Genomic DNA, 19411 nt, shown 5'->3' on the forward strand with positions numbered 1-19411 from the left:
TGTTCCACTGTTGAGAGCCAAGAGCTCTGACACAATCCTGTAGAAAGCATCACTTTGTCCTACTCATGGCAAATTCCATGTATTTTTTATATATGTACATATATTTATATATAACACAGGAATTCTGAGAAAGCTGTGCGTCATGTTAGTGACATTTTATGCTATTCAAGCACCGCTGGCTGTTGCTTTTAAAACATTTTAAGGGCAAAAAAGGGGAATTTGACAAAAACTCTAATTACAGGTGATTTCAGATTAAGGTGTGTTTTTGTCCCTTTTTGTGCAGTCATTTCTTTTGTGAGTAGTAAATGGCATTTCTGCTTTCTGCTTTTAAGTGCTCAGCTCTGAGGGAAAATTATGTGGTACCCCCACTTCCTGGTACCCCAGAGCCTCATTATTACTCCCTCCCCACCCTTTAATTTAAGATTTGCCTAATGCAGTACTGTTCTCCAAGATGCACTACCCCTCCTACAGAGATGTGACCTCACACACAAATATTTCAGCACTTGTGAGTTTACTGTGCCTTTATCAGGGCACAATAAATTTCAGAGACTTACACCTTGCTCTTCTAGCTGCCTCCCAGCACAGCATCAGTCCACAAGTTAGATCTGGTCTTGGTCAGCTGTGATGGAGCTTTGAAATCCAAAGCAAAAGGGGCAAAAAAACTGTAGCAGGGTCTTAATGAGCTTGTTTAGGCCTTTGTGGAGTATCATTAACAAGTAAAGAAAGAGGCACTGGAAGGGGCTGCCCAGGGAGGTGTTGGAGTCACTGCTGCAGGAGGTGTTTAAGAAAAGGCTGGATGTGGCACCAAGTGCCATGGTCTGGTTGACAAGGTGGTGCTCGATCATAGCTTGGACCTGATGATCTCAAAGGTCTTTCCCAACCTAGTTGATTTTGCAATTCTGTATTTTCCAGGGTTTTTTGAAATGTTAAGACTCAACTTTAATACGCCAACATTTGTGGCGGGTTTTTTTTTTTTCTTTTTTTTCTTAGGTTTTCTTCTGCCTGACAGCAACACTGATAAATAAAAAGCCAGGAAGGGCAGAGTGCATCCTTAAAAACTTTATTGGAGTGGCACGGTGCAGACTGCAAGTACAGTCATGAGTCTAAATATCCCCAACTTCAGCCCCTGCACCATCCCTGCCTGCAGACCCCGGGCTCTGCTGCCAGTGGCAGGATGGGCAAAAGGATGTTCTGCAGGGCAGGGAGGCAGAGGAAAACCCACAGAGGTGGTGGCAGCTGACCCATGAGAGGCGCCTGGCCGTGCCTGTCCTCGCAGGGAACAGGAGAAATGGGGCTTTGCTCTCTGAAGCATCACCTTCAGCCCCATCCCTGTGTTCCCTGCTGGAGTGCCAGGAACAGGAGGACTAGAAACAGTGCAAAATAAGATAAAAAGCAGCCCAGTCCTGGACCTGAGCTTTAATTGCTGCTGAGGCTTGTGCCCCTCCTTTCCTTCCCCACCCTTATGTGTTGGTAGCTGTTACATTTGTTATTTGTCCAGTCCAGGAGACTCCTGAAATTATGAGATAACAGTACAGATGGAAATACAACTGGAAATAATGGTAATAATAATAATAAAAAAAAAAAAGTCCTGCCCTAGTGTGTTTTAACTACGGCTAAAAGGCAGCATCCCAAATACCTGCTTGATGTCCAGACATGCTGGAAAAAGCGGTTCATCCCCAGTTTCTCACTCTTAGCCACCCCACAGCTGGCCTGCAGCTTCCCACCAGGAACTGGCCTGAGCAGAAGGCTGCACAGCCCAGCTGAGGGTAACTAAAGCTCACTATATTCCAAAATACTTAATGCATTCACTGCAATGTTAAAAAATGCAAGCACATATGAACTCTTCAGAGATTTACAGGCACTATGTGGAGATTATGTGCAAAAGTCTGCAGTTTTGTTTTTTTTTTCTTTTCTCTTTTTTGGCATAGCTCTTCACTGATGTAATATATTTCCTGCAAATAGAAAGCATTCTTTCCCCCTGAATGCTGAAGGAAATTACAAAAATATCAGACCATAGCAGTCTCAATAAAGTGAATTGCTGGAGGAAAGAAACAAACCACCTGAGTCTACTACTGAGAAAAAAGAAAAGATGAGAAGAAGTCCAGCAAGTAGCACTGTACAAAAACCACCCAGAATAACTATGTACTTTTGGCATCAGCTTTTGTTCTTCAATAATATTCATCCACCCACAGAAAGAAGACATTTCACACAATGCAGCAGGATCCTGGGGGCAGAAAACAAAACAACAAAATTAAGTCAGAGTGCTCATCTTCTATTAATTGGAAAAAAAAATCACTACATAAGTCTGGGAAGAATTATAGGAACTAAGCCTCCAGATAGGTCCAAAGCAGAGAAAATGACACAAGGTCAATAACCTAAAGATCAAAACCCACAGCTGAGATGTGCTTGGTCCTAATTACTCTGTGAAAATGTCTTGGGGAAGCTGCACTTCACACCTTCTAACGCTTGGAATTCCACCAGCCTAAAGCAGTTTAGTTACATGAAGTAGTTCTGTATAAACTGAATGGATAAAGGATGTGAAAAAACTTCTCTGCCTGGGAACCCTGAAGGGCAAAGTCATACCAAGCATTTTGATTTAGCAGCAGTTTTAACCATGTCTTGGTTTGAATTAAGGACTGCTAGCAAAACTCAGCTTTAATTCAGAAGCATGAAATTGTCTTTGTGGTAACCCAGGGAACAGGGAAGGAGGAATCTCACCTGGTAAGGTTAACGTTTAGCTTGCTTTCTGCTTCTCAGATTTGCTGCCGGAGGACTGTCCCTTTGCCTAAAGAGAGGATGAGACAATAAGAAACTGAACCAAGTTAAACCTGAAATCAGGCAGTGACAAGACACTCATCAGAATCACAGTTCAGACATAAATACAATCTGCACCTGAAATACAGATTGTTTAGCAAAAGTATTTGTGTCTCCTGCTGTGTACAAACACTTTCACATTTTCACCATCAATTGTTTTCTTTCAGAGAGTGGGCTGTGCCTGACCTTGTCATTCCCTGCTCCTAAAACACCCTTTTACCCACCCTAGTGATCAGGTCACAGCTCAGAACATCCTCCTGAACAGGAGATAAAGACACTCCTCAGTTTTACACTGAAAACTGCAGGACAGTTCTGTGGTCACACAAAAGGCACCTGTGGTGATTTAATAATGACAACAACCACAAATCCCATCACTGATATGTGAAATGTAAAATTTCCAGAGCAGATATAATCATCTGATTCAGGTGTCTACTACACATATCTTCTGTGAGAACCACATGATGGAACAAGCTTCAACCTGACCTGAATCAATTTTCTATACTTCTGGAAAAAAAAGCCATGCAATCCTTTTTATGTTCCCCTTCTCCCCCCTTTTATTTCCCTTTCTTTGAATGTAGAAATAGCTGCCTGCCTTTCCCCACCATATTTATTAATATGAAAGTATGTAGGTCTTAATTTTAAAAAACAACTTATGATAATAACTTGGGAACCTGGCTGTGGTTGTAGGAGTACTTTTTAGTCACTTTTGGGATGCTGTTACTCAAAACTATCAAGAAATGAGAGAAGTGGTGTGGATCCTGCCTGAGGCAGCTACAGGCATGCAAAGTGAGACTCTTAGATCAACCAGTCTGGGAAGGAGAAGCCTGTGGAACATGCACTGAGTACCACTCAGAAGACCATACTCTCTTTGAAAGGTATTATTTTGCCCCTGTTTATTGCCAGCTTCCCTTGACACAGAGAGGGGCCTTTCTCCTATGTGCACATTTACAAAAATGGATCAAGTTCAACCTATTGATGTAAAACTTCCCCCTAAATATCAACTCTGTAATATAAATCCAAAATGCAGCTACCCCTCTTGTATGACTGTCCATACTAAAATAAACATGTTTGTACCGTTTTAGGGTCTCTGGGCTTTCCTTTATCCTTTGAGCTTGGTTTAGTGGTCGTAGCTTCCTTTCCACTTTTGTCCTACACTCCAAAGAAAAAAAATAATTACAGTTACAAGGAGAATAGAGTGGCTCCTGCTTTGACATCTGCCAAAACACAATCTTTTTAATAGGGCTGGCAGCAACACAGGCTGTGCTGACAGGAGACTGCATCACAAAAACTTGGTAGAGATGGGCAGGTTTTGTATTTAGTACCAGACTAAAATGCTGCAGCAGCATTTTTAGCCCTGGATTTCATGAGCAGATGAAGCAGCACTTGAAACACCAGTGGGCCTGTCTTCATCTGCCTGAGGGTTCTGTGCTGAGGGAAGCCCCTGGGGGAAGCACTGCAGTGTTAAGAAAAGCTGTTTGGAAGCAGCTCTTTCCTCCCAGGAATACAGCTGATTTGACCATCAGTTTCAAAGCTGCTGCTCCTTTTCTCAACTGCAGGACCTCTCCAGTCCATTCCTTTTCCTTTCTTCTTGTCAACTCCACTGTTATCCCTAACATATCTAAAAGTCTTTGCTGCTCCCTGCTTTTCTCTCTACAAAACCCTCTTGACCTGTGTCTCGGTTCCACCCAACAACCATTGCAACACAGTACCTCCTATCATTGAGAAAAGGTTTCTCTGCCTGTCTGCAGTTTTTGAACACTCTTAAAATCTGTTACCACATTTCTTTGCTCAACTTGCTTCTCCAAGCCTGTCTGAAAGGCTCTAATTAACACAAACCTTCCTTCCTCCAAATATTTAGCACACAGCAAAATACATCCAACTTCCACTGCAGAAGTGAGACAATCCCTGCATCTGGACAGGCTTCCTGTAAACCTAAATTGAGCTACTGCAAAGAAAAGTGGGGAGTGAAAAACTGTTTACTTAGCAAGTTACTAGCAGAAAATGTCCTACCTTTAAGTGCTGGGGTGTAGCAGGAGCATTTGCACAAGTATCGAAGTCACCTGATAAGGCATCAATAGCTGCACTGTCATCCATAGGTTTCTGCAAAAATTTTAATTTGGAAGTGACAAAATGTGCAACCCAGTTTCCCACAGTCAAACTAGTAGCTCAGGAATTTATGCCTGCTTTAAATATTGATCCCTTTTCTTAAAGAAAAACACACCTGAACTCCACTGTTAGAGACATCTATTTGAGGTTCTCAAGAGGCACGATTTCCTGAACATTCATAATGCAGTTGTACAGAACAACTGCATTTATTGTGAAGAGTTACTTCCCACTGAAGTTCTACTGTCCACTGCTGTTCCTATTACCTCCTGCATTTATGAGTTTTTGCAATGAATCACCCCTTAAGCCTACAGTGACATAACTTTGAACCAAAATCAGAACCCACAGCATGAGAAAAACCCACAGAAAAAATATCATGAATATAAAAAGAAAACCTCAATAAACCCCATCATAAACGTTACCTTCTTTCCTTTCTGTTTCATCTTTTCATCCTTTGCTGTTGGCTTTGCTGGTTTACTCTTGGGAAGAAAAAAACCAGATCCTCATTTTGTACTGGGCAGATTAATTTTAAAATACAAGTATTTACATACAGCACTGCTGGGTGTTCACAGATTGCCAATGAACCTGCACTATTCTGAACAGATTTCTTTAGAAGTTCAATGTGATTTATTTGTTCAGACTGCCCGGTTGAAAAAGGAAAAAAAAAAACAAAAAAAAAAAAACAACAGAACTTTTTTCCCCCTTTTGTTTTTTGACTTACAAGCATGCAAGGATAGAGCTACTCCCACTGAAGGGTATTTCCTCAGATAGATAGGTCAGATTCCTGAAATATCAGGTGTATGTACATATATATATATAAATAATATATATACACCCTATATATAGGGTATATATACCCTAATATATAAACATAATAAAAATATATATATATATATACACCCCAATATATAAACACAATACAGACACTCACTTATTCAACTTGTAATTCTGAAGGGGACAGACGCAGAGAGTCTCAAATTTCCACTGTTGCAAATAAAAACTAAGGAAGCTTTTCCTTACCTGCTCACCTGACTCCAGAAGTTTTCGATAGTCAGGTGGGATTGTTTCATCTCTCTCTCCAAGCTTGTCTCTGTGTTCAGATTTAGTCTTTTCCTGAAAGTATTTAATTTCTTAAGAACTTCAATATCCATGTTAGAAATATTAGCAATGAACAAGTCAGAGGGCGTATCAGACTTAGGAGAGATACCCTTTTTCACTTGAAAATTTTAAAACTACTAAGAAAAACCCCATATATTCATTTCACTATGAATTGTGTTTCACGCCTTTTAAAGGCGTTTTAAAAGGCAGAAGTTTTAAAAACTACATTTATTTTTCAACTTATGCTGCTCTGATTTTTGGCAGCATACCAGGAAAATGCCACATAGAACACCACAAGGACATGTTTAAGCAGACTGCTGAAGAACCCTTTTGTTTCTCTTAATGCAGACATTTTGGGGATCTCTTTTTTCTCCAGCTAGGATTCCAGCCTAAACTTACTGATAGGCAGCATATGGTGGTTTTGTTTTATCCCAGTGATGTACTTTACCTTAGCTATTTCAAATTACAATTTATTATTACTATTACTACTATTATGCAGAAATTTATTTTCTTGTTAGGAGAAGTGCCTTTATAGGATTTTATGAAAGACTAAATGAAGACAAAACCAGCAGAAACAAGGAAGTCTAAAAATGTGCCTGATTAAGTGAACTTGATACTTGTGGTTATAAAAGTCAAAGCTTGACAAAAAGAGGGCCAGAAAATCAATTCTAGAAACTGAGGCCCAAGAAGACACCTGAAAAATTATGAGAATAATTTCTCATATGAAATGAAAAGGCACTGAACTAAATTATGTCCTGTAACATTTCAACACTTGCCTCCAAGTGGCTAAAGTATATTAACCAAATCATCATTTTTCACAGAACACACAAGTAATCCAGGTGACTGAAAAGTGGTTGATATACCTATATATAAGAGCATGGATTTTTTTTCTCCAATAATCTTACTCTTACAACATCTAAAATCCCAATGCCATATACTCCTGTCAGCATATGAGAACCATTGTAGATTTTGGGGGTTTTTTTGTTGGTTTGGTTTATTCTCTTCCACCCCTCCTTCTCCCAGAATTGCTCAAGTTTCAGAAAGTCTTTTGTTACCTTCACTTTATCCACAAGTGGTTTGCTCTCATCAGGGTCAGGTTCCCTTTGTCCCAGGGAGTCAGATAGGAGATCCAAGGCTTCGTCCATCTCTCTTCCTCCCTGACAAAGCAGAAACACATTTGTGAAAGCACATCTGCTGCATAAATTATGTTATTCATCAACCTACTATGAGTACTGGCTAATGAACTGCAGAACTTGAGTGAACAAAGAGCACTCCCTTTGTACTTGCACAATAGCTGGGGAGAAATACAGAATATTTCTGATTTGCAGAAAACATAATTTCAAGAAGGGCTTATAGAATTTACTTGAATTGTTTTCTTTTTTTATAAATAAGCCTAGCTGTTGTAATGAGAACATATCTTTGAAATGGTTTGCAATTGTTCGGCAATTATTGTTTGGTAATTACCATTCATTTCGCAATTTTATACAGAACCTGGATATAAAAAAAGTCCTTAAAGCCAACACCAGCAGGAGGAGCTTCATATTCCCCTTCCAAACGAGGCTAGGAGCATCAAGGGAATATCCCTCTGCATGGATCACAGTGTGGAGCAACATGACAAGAAACCCCAGGAAGAAAGTTCCCCTGGTATTCAAAGGTGGTTAAGGTGCTGCCAGTGTAACTCTGTTGAAAATGAAGGGTTCACTCATTTTCTTTTTATTCTTTTTTTTTTTTTCTTTTCCTCCCAGTGGAAAAAAATGGCTGTTCCTTCTCTATGGCAACAGCCCTTTTTAGCAATAAATTATTAAATTCTGCAACAATCCACACTGGTCAAACTGTCCAGATCATGCTGCTGCCTCTCCTCACTAATCAGCCCCTTGCTTTGGGTAAGGGCCTACAGGAGAGGTTTCTTACTGAGGTAGAAGGTGCAGGGGCTGCTGAGTGCACTGAGGAAACCGTAGCAGCAGAGATCACATCCGAGGAACTCGCAGGCTGGGCACCATCCTTGGCTTTCTAGAAGAACAAGACACACAGGGGACCCAGAGGAAAACCCCCATCAGACCCAAAAACACACCCAAAACACAGCACCCACACAGGTGATTTCTAGGATTTAATTTTCCTCAGGAGCCTTGACAATTTTCAGATTGAAACACATCCCCACACACACACTGCAACTGTTCCTCATCTCAGTTTGTCCTTCATCTCAACCAATGGGTTACAGACTTTGCCACAGCTGATGTTTGAACAGGTTTAACATGACTCCAAAAGAACCAAGATTTCTCCAAGCCATCTAATATTCCCAAAAAACACTTTTAAAATTCTCAGCTGCAAAGCACTACTTATGCAAGCAACAGATGAAAAGAAAGGTCACATAACTAGCTTTTTTTTTTTTTTAAAGTCCTGCTCTTCTATTAACTTACAGCAAGAAGTATTTTAAAGTTTTAGTTATTGGATTCCATTTAAGGAACTTTATATAAAGGAAACATAGAAAATGTCATGATTATTGAAACAACTTGAAAATAAAACCAGATTTCAAAAATCTAATATATATTCACCTTTAGTACAGTTGATGTAGGTAACGGTGCAGGTGGTGATGGAGAACAGGAAAACCCTTCTGTCAAACCCTCTAAGAGATCATTTTCACTCATAGGCTGCCATTGGAAAGAAAAAAAAGAAGATTTTAAGTCTCTTCATCTCTTAAAAAGCAAGCAGGTAACATAGACAATTTTTAAACTAAACACTGGGTAACCTTGCTGACATTTGTAAACAAGTCATAAACAAAACAGTTATTTGAAATCATATTTTTTTTTTTTACCTGTGACTTCTCTTCTGGCTTTGGTAGAAGAGGTTTTCCTTCTTTATCCTATAAAGAAAAAAATGCCTTGCATTACACCTTAAACATGCAATACAAGCACTCCGGGAGCATTCTCTCAGTAACACAGAATGTTACACAGGACAGGGACCTAACCAGCAGCCTCTGTAGCATCTAATGCTTAAAACATCTAGGTCCTTGGGGTTTTATTAACAGTTTTATCCAATCACTATTTATTTATTTCTAAAATACCAGAAGATACTGAGAGACTCTGGTGGACTAATCTCACACAGAATTATTAATTTGTAGGTACTTCTATGCCCATGCTGGCATCCAAAGATAGATGACACGTATTTGTGGGAAACCAGAATTTCTAGATATTATAAAAATGGCTGAACCAAAACATCAGTGTTTCAAAAGTAAATGGGAGTCTCAGTTTCACCCACACATTCTGAGGAATGAAAGGGAAGTAAGACTAAGCACATTAAATAAATTACTTTGGCTTCTGTTAATCTGTACTCTGGAGGAATCGTTTCTTCTTCTTCACCCAGTTTTTTGTGTTGCTTCTTTTTGGTTTTCTCCTGTGAAGGCAAAATAGGAATCACAGTAAGAAAAACAACTACCCACAGAAATGTACATTAACAAGCTTCCAGCCTTCAGTCTTCTGATTCAAATTTGTCTTTCTCATTCAATCCAACCACCAGATACAAATCTCATGAAAGATAAAATAAAGCATTTTCTCCTGAGAAAATCATTCCTCTGCCTGTTTCTTCCTCTGTGTATCAGAAGTGGCTCTATCTATTTCAGTGAAGATAGGAGAGCTAAGTAAATAGACAAGGGTGGATAGACCTAAATCAAAAATACCTCTGAGTCTTAATTCTTGACATTTTTGGAAATCCACTCAACAGCTGTCTGGACTGCATGCAAAGGAAAGCTGAAAGGAGAAATCAGTGGCCCATTTCAAAAATTACTATTCCCATACAAGTTATGCTGGGAAAATGCCAACTAAGAAAAGGGACTAAAGCCAACTTAGGGAACTTCTACCTGACAGAATTCCAGCCACTAGAGGGGCTGGTTTCTGACTCCAGCCAATTCCATCTGGTTCAGGGCAGCACATGGGGGCCTTCAGATTGTGCCTATGAACAGCATTCCCTTGGACAGGATTTCACTGACTTACTTATGGCTCCCCATTTAAATATATAAACCCCAAAACTTGAGTGCACAATCCCTAATTTAATTCCTCCTCATAAATTTGGTTCCTTCAGAAAAAGGACCATACACTGTGTGCTATCCTTGATGTGCATCTTACTTCTACTTCAGTTCAGCAGAAGGGCACAATAAAACAGAGTTTTCAGAAACTGAGGGAACTACTGCACTGCAATAGTCAGGATTATTAGGGAAGTGTATTCATTGTGTTGAAATCCTACTAGAACTTACTAAGCAGAACAGAACTGGTTTCAGTTTAAATATTGATTAAATATTACTTTAGTTTCATTTTGTTTGTTAAAAAAGTGAAAACATGACGTCTGCTTTGTTTGTGACCTGAGGAAATGGGGGAACACTGAAGGTAATTACATCAACAGTCCATTTTTTGAGGTCTGATTTTTTTCTCTACCTTAACTTTGTCCACAGTAGGCTTTTTCTCATCTGGATCAGGCTCCCTCTTTCCTAGGCTACTGGACAAGGCTTCCAGTGCTTCATCTGACACAGGACCAACCTGCATGGGTGTTGATACAGGAAAAAACAATTTTTAGTTTGAAGAAACCTTCCCTGTAGTCCCTATTAGATTTACAAACAGCAGCCCCTTTAGAGCTGGAGGACATCAGAAGAACTATCAGTCTGGCATCCTCTATGAGGAAGGTCATTGACCATTCAGTTTGTGCTTGGCTTGGCATTTTTTTTGTTGTTGTTTTTTGCTTTTGTTGGTTTTTTTGGGTTTGTTTTTTTTTTTTTTTTGTGAACCACTCAGCCCTTGTGAGTTACCACTATGAAGGAAGAACATGCAATACTGAAATGAGCATCTTGACAACATGCTCCACCATCCTACAAATGAAACACTGAGTTTTGCTTCAGCTCCAGCTGAAGGGGCTCCAGTACTTACTGAAGGCATGGGAGCTGCAGACTGCACAGTGCAAGCTGTGGCATGAGGCACCACTTTATCCTCAGTGGCGTTTGCAGACACAGAACATGATGGCTTCTGAAACAGAACAATTTATGCTGTATGCTTAGAAAACACAAACTGTGCCCATTCAATGACTTTTCTTTTTTTTTTTTTTTTCCTAAATACAGTGCTAAATGAGAAAGGAAAGTCTAAATTTAAAGGCAGAAGGTGCTCAATGAAGAGCTGAGTGCCAGTACTGCATGTTCCACTAAAAGAAACAGGAAGGGTAAAACAGGAAGAAATGTTTTTTTTGAAAGAACAGTAGCACTACCCAGTCTTAGCAAAACTGTCAGGAGCAGCTTCTCCAGTGAACCAGAAAGACCTACTTTGGATGTGTTGCAGGGCTTTGGTGCTTTAGGATGTACTGCAGGCTGTGCAGGGCAGGCAAAGTCCTTTGAAAATTCATCAACAAGGTCAGATTCACTCAAAGGCTGAAAAAACAAAAAAAAACCCTGTATGTGGCACAGGTGACTCATTGCTTCTTTTTAATTTACTTTTTCAAGGTCTGTACTTCAGCTACTCAGAAAGCAGGAGAACATCTGTAGCTTACGCTGAAATAACCTTTACAATTATGTACAACGAAACAGAATTAATTTTGCAGTACATAAAATTAGGAAAAACACACTTCAGAATAAGTTTCTTTGTTACTATAAGTCAATATAATGTAGAGAACTGTACATATAATATAATACATAATATAGGGAACCAGATATATAATTTTCAAGACAGTGCTACTGAAAAGGAAAGTGTAACCTCTTAATTAGGAAGAAGATGTTAATAATATTTACTAGTAGAACTAGAGCTCCCTGAAAGTTCCCTTGACCTGTCCACTGACTGCTGACCATTCAGTGGTTTTCACTGTGCATGTTTTGGTGAATAAAAATGCAGTTTTAGTTTCTTTCTGTGTGTGATATACTACAAAGTACCAACACTATGTGAACTAGGCCTCTGCAATCCATGTCTCCCTACATCTATATACCTGAAGCTCCTGGGATGCTCCAAATTACTGTTCAAAGCTAAATGTTTAAATCTTTGCAAGAAGTGATGGCCATTCACCTCCTGCACGGAACTTAACAGCTTAGGGACAGACTCATAATGCATAAAATGACATTTCTGAGAGAGAAATCCTTCACTCATTCCCTTCCCCTAATTCCTTATAAAGTGTCTCAACATGCAAGGCCTCAGTTTTCATAATGTCTGAAATCCTCCTTCAGACACTAAGTAAGAAAAGGCATTTTATTCACTAAGAGTAATGCCACTGCATGTGCTTAAAGCTATGCAGGGTGGAGGCCCAAAAAACCCACAAAGACTAGTTGAAATCCTGAAGGAAGGACTCTGCCTTCAGCAGAAATCATGGAAGAAGCAGCAAGTGGCTTCACACTTGTTTCAGAAGGGCAGAGATTTCTTGTGCTTTTCCAATTTTTGGCAGCACTCCTCAGCTCACAGTATTTCCCAAGTGAAGCCCTCAGTCTCTTCAGTGCACAGTTCCTTTGCTTTCCTCCCTTTAAAATTAGTATTTGCCACTGTCTCTTTCAGTATCTTAATCCTCTCTTGCATTTTCTGGGCCATGATGGATGATTTTTGCAAAGTCTAGTTTGTTCTTTGTGATTAGGAAAATGTGCATAGCAGCTCTTTTTCCTTCTTTCCAGTCAAATTCCTTTATATTTCATCACTAGCAAGAGGAAACTGTCAAGAAAACAAGAGAATTTTCTGCTCCCCCTACATCCTTAACAGCTCCAACAGACCTCTACAGAATACTAACTCCCCACACAGCCTTTTTTTGAGTCATAATTTTTGTAACTCTCCTGTCTTGAACTCTCTAAACCTTTTTCTTATATGAGCTCTTCATTCACAGACAAGTGAATTTCAATAAAACCAACTTCCACTTGATGCTTCTGACCAGCAGGTTTTGTGCAAGGAAGTAAAACCCACAAGCAGTCCAAGAGACTTACATCATGGCACAGAGAGAAGTGATGACAGAGAGGGAGAAAACAGGATATCTAGCCACACTCCTACAATATTGTCAGTTTTCTAACCTTTGGTTTTTCTTCAGGCTTCGGGAATATTGGTTTTCCATCTTTATCCTAGAAGGAAATTAAGTATTATTGACATTTTTCTGTTGGTACAAGAAGTGCCATACTCAGTATTCACCAGCAAAATCATGTAAACTACATACTCAAGAATTAATCACTGACAAGAACTCCCCCAAATGGGCCATTTTTACATGATCAGGTAAGTAGATCAAAAAATCAAATGGGATGTCAGAATGTTACAAGAGACCAAAAAGTGTTCTGCCATTGTTTTGCTTAACTTTGAATTCATCTCTATCATTTTGGGTGACAATTAAAAAAAAAAAAAAAAAAAAAAAAATTGCAATCTTCCTACCATTTTACATCAGTGCTTCAAGGTTACATTATTAAGTGATGCCAAAGAGTACTCCTGCAAAGGGATGGATTTTACAAGGCTGAGATTTAATGCAAGAAACAAGAAACTTCATTCTTGCAGAAGGAATGGGTGACTTTGCCCATTTTAATTGAGTTTAATTATTGAGTAATTTGGGATTACTCACCCATCTCATGGGTGAGATGAGATCTTTGCCTAGAGTGCCTGGAAAAAATAGTGATGCCCACAAAGGAAGAGGAGGAAATACGAGGTACAGAAATCACGAAGGAGAAAGCCATTGATTAAATATTAGTTTAGTTTGTTTTCTGCATGTTCTGTCTCTCTCTGTAATGAAAGAAAGGGTCAGGCACAGTGCCCTGACCACAAAGTAATGGAGGTATGAAAAACTTACCAATTCTGGTGTTAACCTGTACTCTGGAGGTATTGTATCATCACGTTCTCCAGCCTTTTGTTCCTTTTTCTCTTTGGCTTTTGCCTTAAAAAGAAACAACATTTAAAAAAAATTAAAGAAATTAAAATAAAAGCTCCAAGCACACCACTTCACCAGGATTCTTCTGCCTACAGTGTACAAAAGGACTGGCATCAGACAAAATTAGTCTATGTACCAAGATACTAAAATCCCTCAATTTATTCCTGTCAAATGTCTGTGGTAAAATCATAAAGGTTTGAGATTCAACGCCGTATGTGTACATGGCTAAATTATTTTAAATCCTTAAAAACTCTAGAGCTCTGTCTTTGTAGCTGGCACTTTTAGAATTTCTGTGTGTACAAAATCCTCGGGTTTTCTTGCCTTTCAGCACTCTGATTACACAAGCCATAATTCTGTGTCTTTTTCCATCACTGGCACCACAACAAATTTTTTAATTCTCTGAGCCTCCTTAATGAAAAAATGCAACCACTAAGTTATCTGAAGGCCCAGACTGACAATTCTGCAATACAAGGAGCTATTTCTTTTGTCAAAATTCAGCTCAGCAACTGAAGACTTTTTTACTGTTTCCCTGCTGTTTGCTTGCTCTGAGCTTTAAGTGAAGACAGGAAAAGCCTGCTCAAACTATGGTTACAGACAGAGTTTGGAAAACTAAACCAAAAAGTTAAATTTTAACATGGAAACACAGGGTAACTGTTTATCTGCTGGGGAAAAACAAAACTCTCAAAACACAGTGAAAGGCAAGACTCAAATTAGGAAGATAATGGAGTTTGATGGGAAAAGGAGCACCCACACTGGAAGCCCAAAATCAAACAGCAAATATGGGCAAAATGAAAGCTTGCTATAAATTGTATAAAGTGCTGGGGGCACAAAAACCCAAAACAGAGCTGTATCTATCCATGAATGTATGTATGTATGTATGTAAGTATATATGTATATATGTATGTTTGCTTGTATAAGCAAACAAATCACATGCTCATAATTTTACACACCACTTTACTAGTAATGTTCTACTCTACCTGTGTCCACTTGGGATTCTTAATGCTTTTCATTTTCTTAATCACTGAAGACTCACACATTCCTTAGGCCTTTGATATCAAAGTCACTTTCCTGTTATTTCACACATACAATTTTGTCCATTGTCTAAACAAAGAGAACTCAGGATTCCACAACCAAAATCTGGATGCCAGGCTGAAAAAGGAGTGAGGCGTTACCTCTGACACCTCTACAAAAGGCGTAGGATCTTCTTCAGGTTCAGGTCCTCCAAGAGTATCAAGAAGAGCATCCATTGCATCATCTTTCATTTCCTGTATTTTAAGAAAATGTGCAAACCATTTCGTTATTTCTTTAAACTGATACGGGTTTTTAATTTATGTATTTGTGTACTGCATAAAGTACACAAAGAAAGAAGTAAGTAAAGTAAAGAAGAAGTAAGTAAGTAAAAAGTAAGAAAACAGCCAGCACCAGATTGGTCGTTTTGGTTTGGCTTTACCCAGTTTCCTTTTCACCAACTTACACAACAGAATTAGCACAGCTTTAGTCAGACATAGGGCTTTTCTTAAGGAGAGAAGGAAAGAAAAAGGAAGTAAAAACCCTCCAAAAACCACAGTGTCACAGTGCTATCTAACAAAATTCTTACAAACTGAAAAAACTTGCTCTAATCAGAGGGAAAAAACAGAAGGTTCATGAAACATGAGAAAATTACATCACAGAGCTAAGAACATTTTCCTACTAATATCTCTACTCCCTGTAGTGAGAAGAACCACAGTTATTCTCCAGAATCTGGAAGGAAAATAATCTGATACACTAAAGTCAGGTATTTAAGGCACAATGGAATCCTGGCAATGGCATTTCTTGTTATTATTATACATTATTCCTATATTTTCCTATATTCCTATACTTTCTATAATAAGGAGGACTTACAATTGAAAATGAGAATGATGAGCATCTGTATGAGAAAAAACCACATAATAGCAGCATAGGCCTCTAAATTTTAATTATAAGGTAACCAGTAAAAGAAGGATTATGTGTACCTCTTTTGTTTTCTTCTCCTTAGGAGGAGCTGAGGTCTTAACTGAACTTGCTGCTTGTGCTTGCACAATTTCTCCTTCTTTATTTGGTTCCTATGAGATGAAATTACAGGCACATTTTAAAAAATAGAAAAGAAGCGAGAAATTTTAAAATTAAATATTATGATAACAGTGTCAATTTTTCCTCACAATAAACGCATGCAACAGCAAGAAAAGTGTCAATACCTCTGTCTTCTTCTCCTCAGCAGAAGCAGCACTGCAGGTGAAGTCAGATGACAGGGCCTCTGCAAGCTCATCATCCGTCATTGGCTTCTGAGCAAGGAATTGCAAACCAAGTTATGACCATGAGAAAGTTCAAATATCATCATGGGTCAAGCTCAGTTTACAGCCTGAGTGTGTCCCACAATTACTCACACAGTGACCTCACTGGCACAAATTCCTGACACAACAAAAAATAAAGGTGCTTGCCCCCACTGGTTGATTCATGTCTCAAGTAAGTTTTTATTTTTAGTTTGTCAGACTTTCCAACAGGCAAGATAATATTGGCTGGCAGAAATCTCTGGTCAAGTGTAGAAATACAAGTAGTCTTTGCTGAAGGCATTGCACAGAGTCTTGCTTTCACAGTATTTCTCCCCTTAGTTATTTGTATGCCCAATATTTCTGTAAGCATTTATTTGACTTGTTTCAGCTTCAGCATCATGACAATTCCTACACCTTTATTAAAAACATCTGTGCCAAACTCTGTTTAGTTTTATCAGTAACTAGGTTATTTGGCACTCCACATCCCCCTCCCATTGCCTGGGACTTTTGGAGAGCAGGCAACATTTATGTTTTCCTAGGAATCCAATGATAACTGAATTATTTTCACCCCGGTTACTTTCACCTTCCAGTGTATTAAAAAAGAGTCTTACTTCATCTTGCTCATTTGGTTTCGGTAGGACCACATCTATGCCATATCCTTTGCTCTAAAATGAGAATTAATTTTGTAGTAAATGGGAAGCAGAAATATTCAATACTACAGAAAACACACGTGTTTTTTAACTCACTCACCTTCAACAATTTAACATACTCTGGAGGGAGACTCCCTTCCCGTTTACCCATTTCTTCCAAGTATCTTGCATATATATCTTCCTGTGAAAATAATGCGCTCATTAGTGTTTGTGTACTGTTCTTCACTGAAATAAATAAGTTCAAAAAAGTTTCTCATAGGAGCTACCTACAGTGATACTGCCAGAAAGAAAATGCAAATATTGACTAGGACACACTAATTGTGTCTTTCAGTACCTACTGTCATGCACATGCCTCCCCACCTGCTTCAACAGTGCTCATCATCCAGCAGAACATTCCCAGATTCCTAATTTAAGCCATTTCACTGTCTCAGACCACAGAATGTATTGCTGAACCTAGATTGCTTTTTAAATATTTATCAATTCCAAAATTTTTGTCATGTTTTACTGAGCCACTAAGCTTGTAATTTAATCCTTCTTAAATGACTCTCCCATTCAGACTCAGAAAGTTATACGTTCTTCAACAAATTCCCAAAACTGTGTCATTTCTATATTAACAAAACCAACAGTAAAATGTAACTGTGCTCACTGTGTTTTAATTCTTCACACATCACAGGTATAAGTCCTGGATTACTCAGTAATGAGCAACTATAGATGTAATTTAAGGATGAATCTTCTAAGAAATAAAAATGTGAAGGGTAAAATACCGTAATTTCTGGGCCAGTGTAAACAGGAGTAGTAGGTACATCTTCCTCAGGTCCACCAAGGGTATCTATTAGGCTATCAAGTGCTGACTCATCCATACCAGGCTAAAAAAATAAGCAAACCATTATAGAATTTACTAAAGTGTACACAGGGGGAAAAAAAACATCTGAAGCATCTGGTGAATCTATAGAATACCCCAGAAACCAACCTAAAAGCTTTCTTTCAGCAGGACATGTACTTGCCAAATTTATCAGTGAGAACAGTTCTAAACTAAATTATCCAGTGTCATTAACAAGGTATTTTGCATTTGTGTATCAGCAAATACAAAAATATATTCAAATATAACCAAAGATAGGGAGTAACTGATTTTAAGCCTGTAAGATTTTGAACTAGCTTCTGAAGAAGTCCTATTTGACAAAACACAAATGACACATCACTTGCTTTTCACCTCTACCTTCAGACGGCCCTCCACCATCATACATACATTGAGGATGTATCAGTACTTCTGCAGGTACCCATTCATTTTTTTTCCTGAAGCATTTCAGAGAAAGAAGCACTCTCTGAGACACTATTACAAGGGAATCCTTTCTCTGGGTCTATGTTTACTAACCTCAGTACTTGATTTGTCAGCAGCAGCAACCACACGTGCACCTGCTGGGCCTGTTCCAGCAGCTGCATCAGCCACCACAGGCACATCCTTAGACTTTTGCTGGAGAAAAAAAAGATAAAAACTAAGAGATAGCTTATTGCAATGTTAAAAGAGAGACAAAACAAAGTAAGACATCCAATGATGAGGCTGTGCAGAGTTTTTTGAACTCTGCAACTAGTGCAAATGCACAGCAGCCAGATGCTTGGGCAGAGCGAGCTACCACCATAAAAGCTCTGTTTCCAGTGGGATTCTGCTGTGGGAAAGAAAGTGATTCTGTTTTAAGCACTCTACCTCCTTCTTTTACTCTGCCAGTAAAAGAAATCTGCAGGGCAAGAAAGACATCAGGGCTCCTTCCAAGTCTCTTTGGAAAGCTGTCATTTATGCCTGGTAGCTCTCAATGCACCCAGGTGCAAAAGGTGCTCAAGGAGGTAGGGTGAAAACTGCTGCAGGCAGGGAGGTGGAAGGGCAGCACCACCACACAAAATGCAAACCTCTACATTACTGACACTCCCATTTACCAAAAGTAAGTGTGCTGTAGCAGAGCTGCAGGAGGCCTTTGTGTTACCCCGGCCTTGTCATCAGACTCGTGCACACCAGCAGAACAAAACACCAGTATCCTGATGCCACCACATGCCTTTCCTTAACATTTTTTTCTACATTTGCCCTCTGGAAATGACCTCTCCCTAGCTTTTTCCCCAGCCTTCCTCACTTTATTTTTTTTCAGAGCCTTGTGTTCAGGGCTGACCTGCTGCATTTGGAGCCAACACTGTAGTGAGGGGGCAAGGGAAGAGCCTGACAAAGAACCAATAACAGCTGTCTAGCTACAGGGAACTTGAAAAAAAAAGCTGAGAGAAAAACAGAAGAGCACCAGACACACAGGAGCAGGCCTAAAACTGTGATGTTCTTAATGTCATTTACTCGGCCAACAAGCTTATCCACACTGTCATTTTCAGGGGCCTAAAAGTCTCACTTGACAATATTTAGATAAAGAAACCATCTCAATGTGGATTCCTAATATCCCCTCAATAAAATAATAAAAATTAGCTTAAATAATAAAAACTGGTTGTTTCTCTGCTTCTAGAGTACCTTTGCTGTCTCTGTGGAGGTTGTTGGTGGAGGCTGGTCAGCCTGAGTTGTAGTTACTTTTCCTGTGTTATTTGGTTTAGAAGTTGTCACAGTAGGTGTGGTTTGGTCTTTGCCCTGTG

At 39.1% G+C, this 19411-nt stretch overlaps 1 protein-coding gene across 17 annotated transcripts in view; it reads right to left on the reverse strand.

Annotated features, from left to right (window-relative positions):
• Positions 1-1044: 1044 nt before the first annotated feature.
• Positions 1045-19411, reverse strand: part of CAST (calpastatin) — a 51961-nt gene continuing 33594 nt past the window's right edge. For 7 of the 17 annotated variants that reach the window (XM_086869762.1, XM_086869764.1, XM_086869766.1 and 4 more), the window contains 24 exons: positions 19293-19406; positions 18168-18266; positions 17560-17661; positions 16896-16976; positions 16757-16810; positions 16071-16157; positions 15849-15938; positions 15030-15122; positions 13780-13863; positions 13022-13069; positions 11312-11416; positions 10926-11021; positions 10440-10541; positions 9322-9405; positions 8828-8875; positions 8568-8663; positions 7927-8025; positions 7071-7172; positions 5938-6030; positions 5340-5396; positions 4825-4914; positions 3889-3963; positions 2719-2785; positions 1045-2224 (listed from right to left, as the gene is read on the reverse strand). In XM_086869762.1, the coding sequence (XP_086725888.1) occupies positions 2735-2785; positions 3889-3963; positions 4825-4914; positions 5340-5396; positions 5938-6030; positions 7071-7172; positions 7927-8025; positions 8568-8663; positions 8828-8875; positions 9322-9405; positions 10440-10541; positions 10926-11021; positions 11312-11416; positions 13022-13069; positions 13780-13863; positions 15030-15122; positions 15849-15938; positions 16071-16157; positions 16757-16810; positions 16896-16976; positions 17560-17661; positions 18168-18266; positions 19293-19406 (1950 nt within the window). In that variant the 3' untranslated portion in view covers positions 1045-2224; positions 2719-2734. Of the gene's footprint in view, positions 2225-2718; positions 2786-3888; positions 3969-4824; positions 4915-5339; positions 5397-5937; positions 6031-7070; positions 7173-7926; positions 8026-8567; positions 8664-8827; positions 8876-9321; positions 9406-10439; positions 10542-10925; positions 11022-11311; positions 11417-13021; positions 13070-13779; positions 13864-15029; positions 15123-15848; positions 15939-16070; positions 16158-16756; positions 16811-16895; positions 16977-17559; positions 17662-18167; positions 18267-19292; positions 19407-19411 lie in introns of all 17 variants that reach the window. The other 10 variants (XM_086869759.1, XM_086869761.1, XM_086869763.1 and 7 more) reach the window with 3 other exon arrangements.

The sequence above is a fragment of the Cyanistes caeruleus genome, chromosome Z, assembly GCF_971803275.1.
Source record: "Cyanistes caeruleus chromosome Z, bCyaCae1.hap1.1, whole genome shotgun sequence".
In the NCBI taxonomy this organism is placed as follows: Eukaryota; Metazoa; Chordata; class Aves; order Passeriformes; family Paridae; genus Cyanistes; species Cyanistes caeruleus.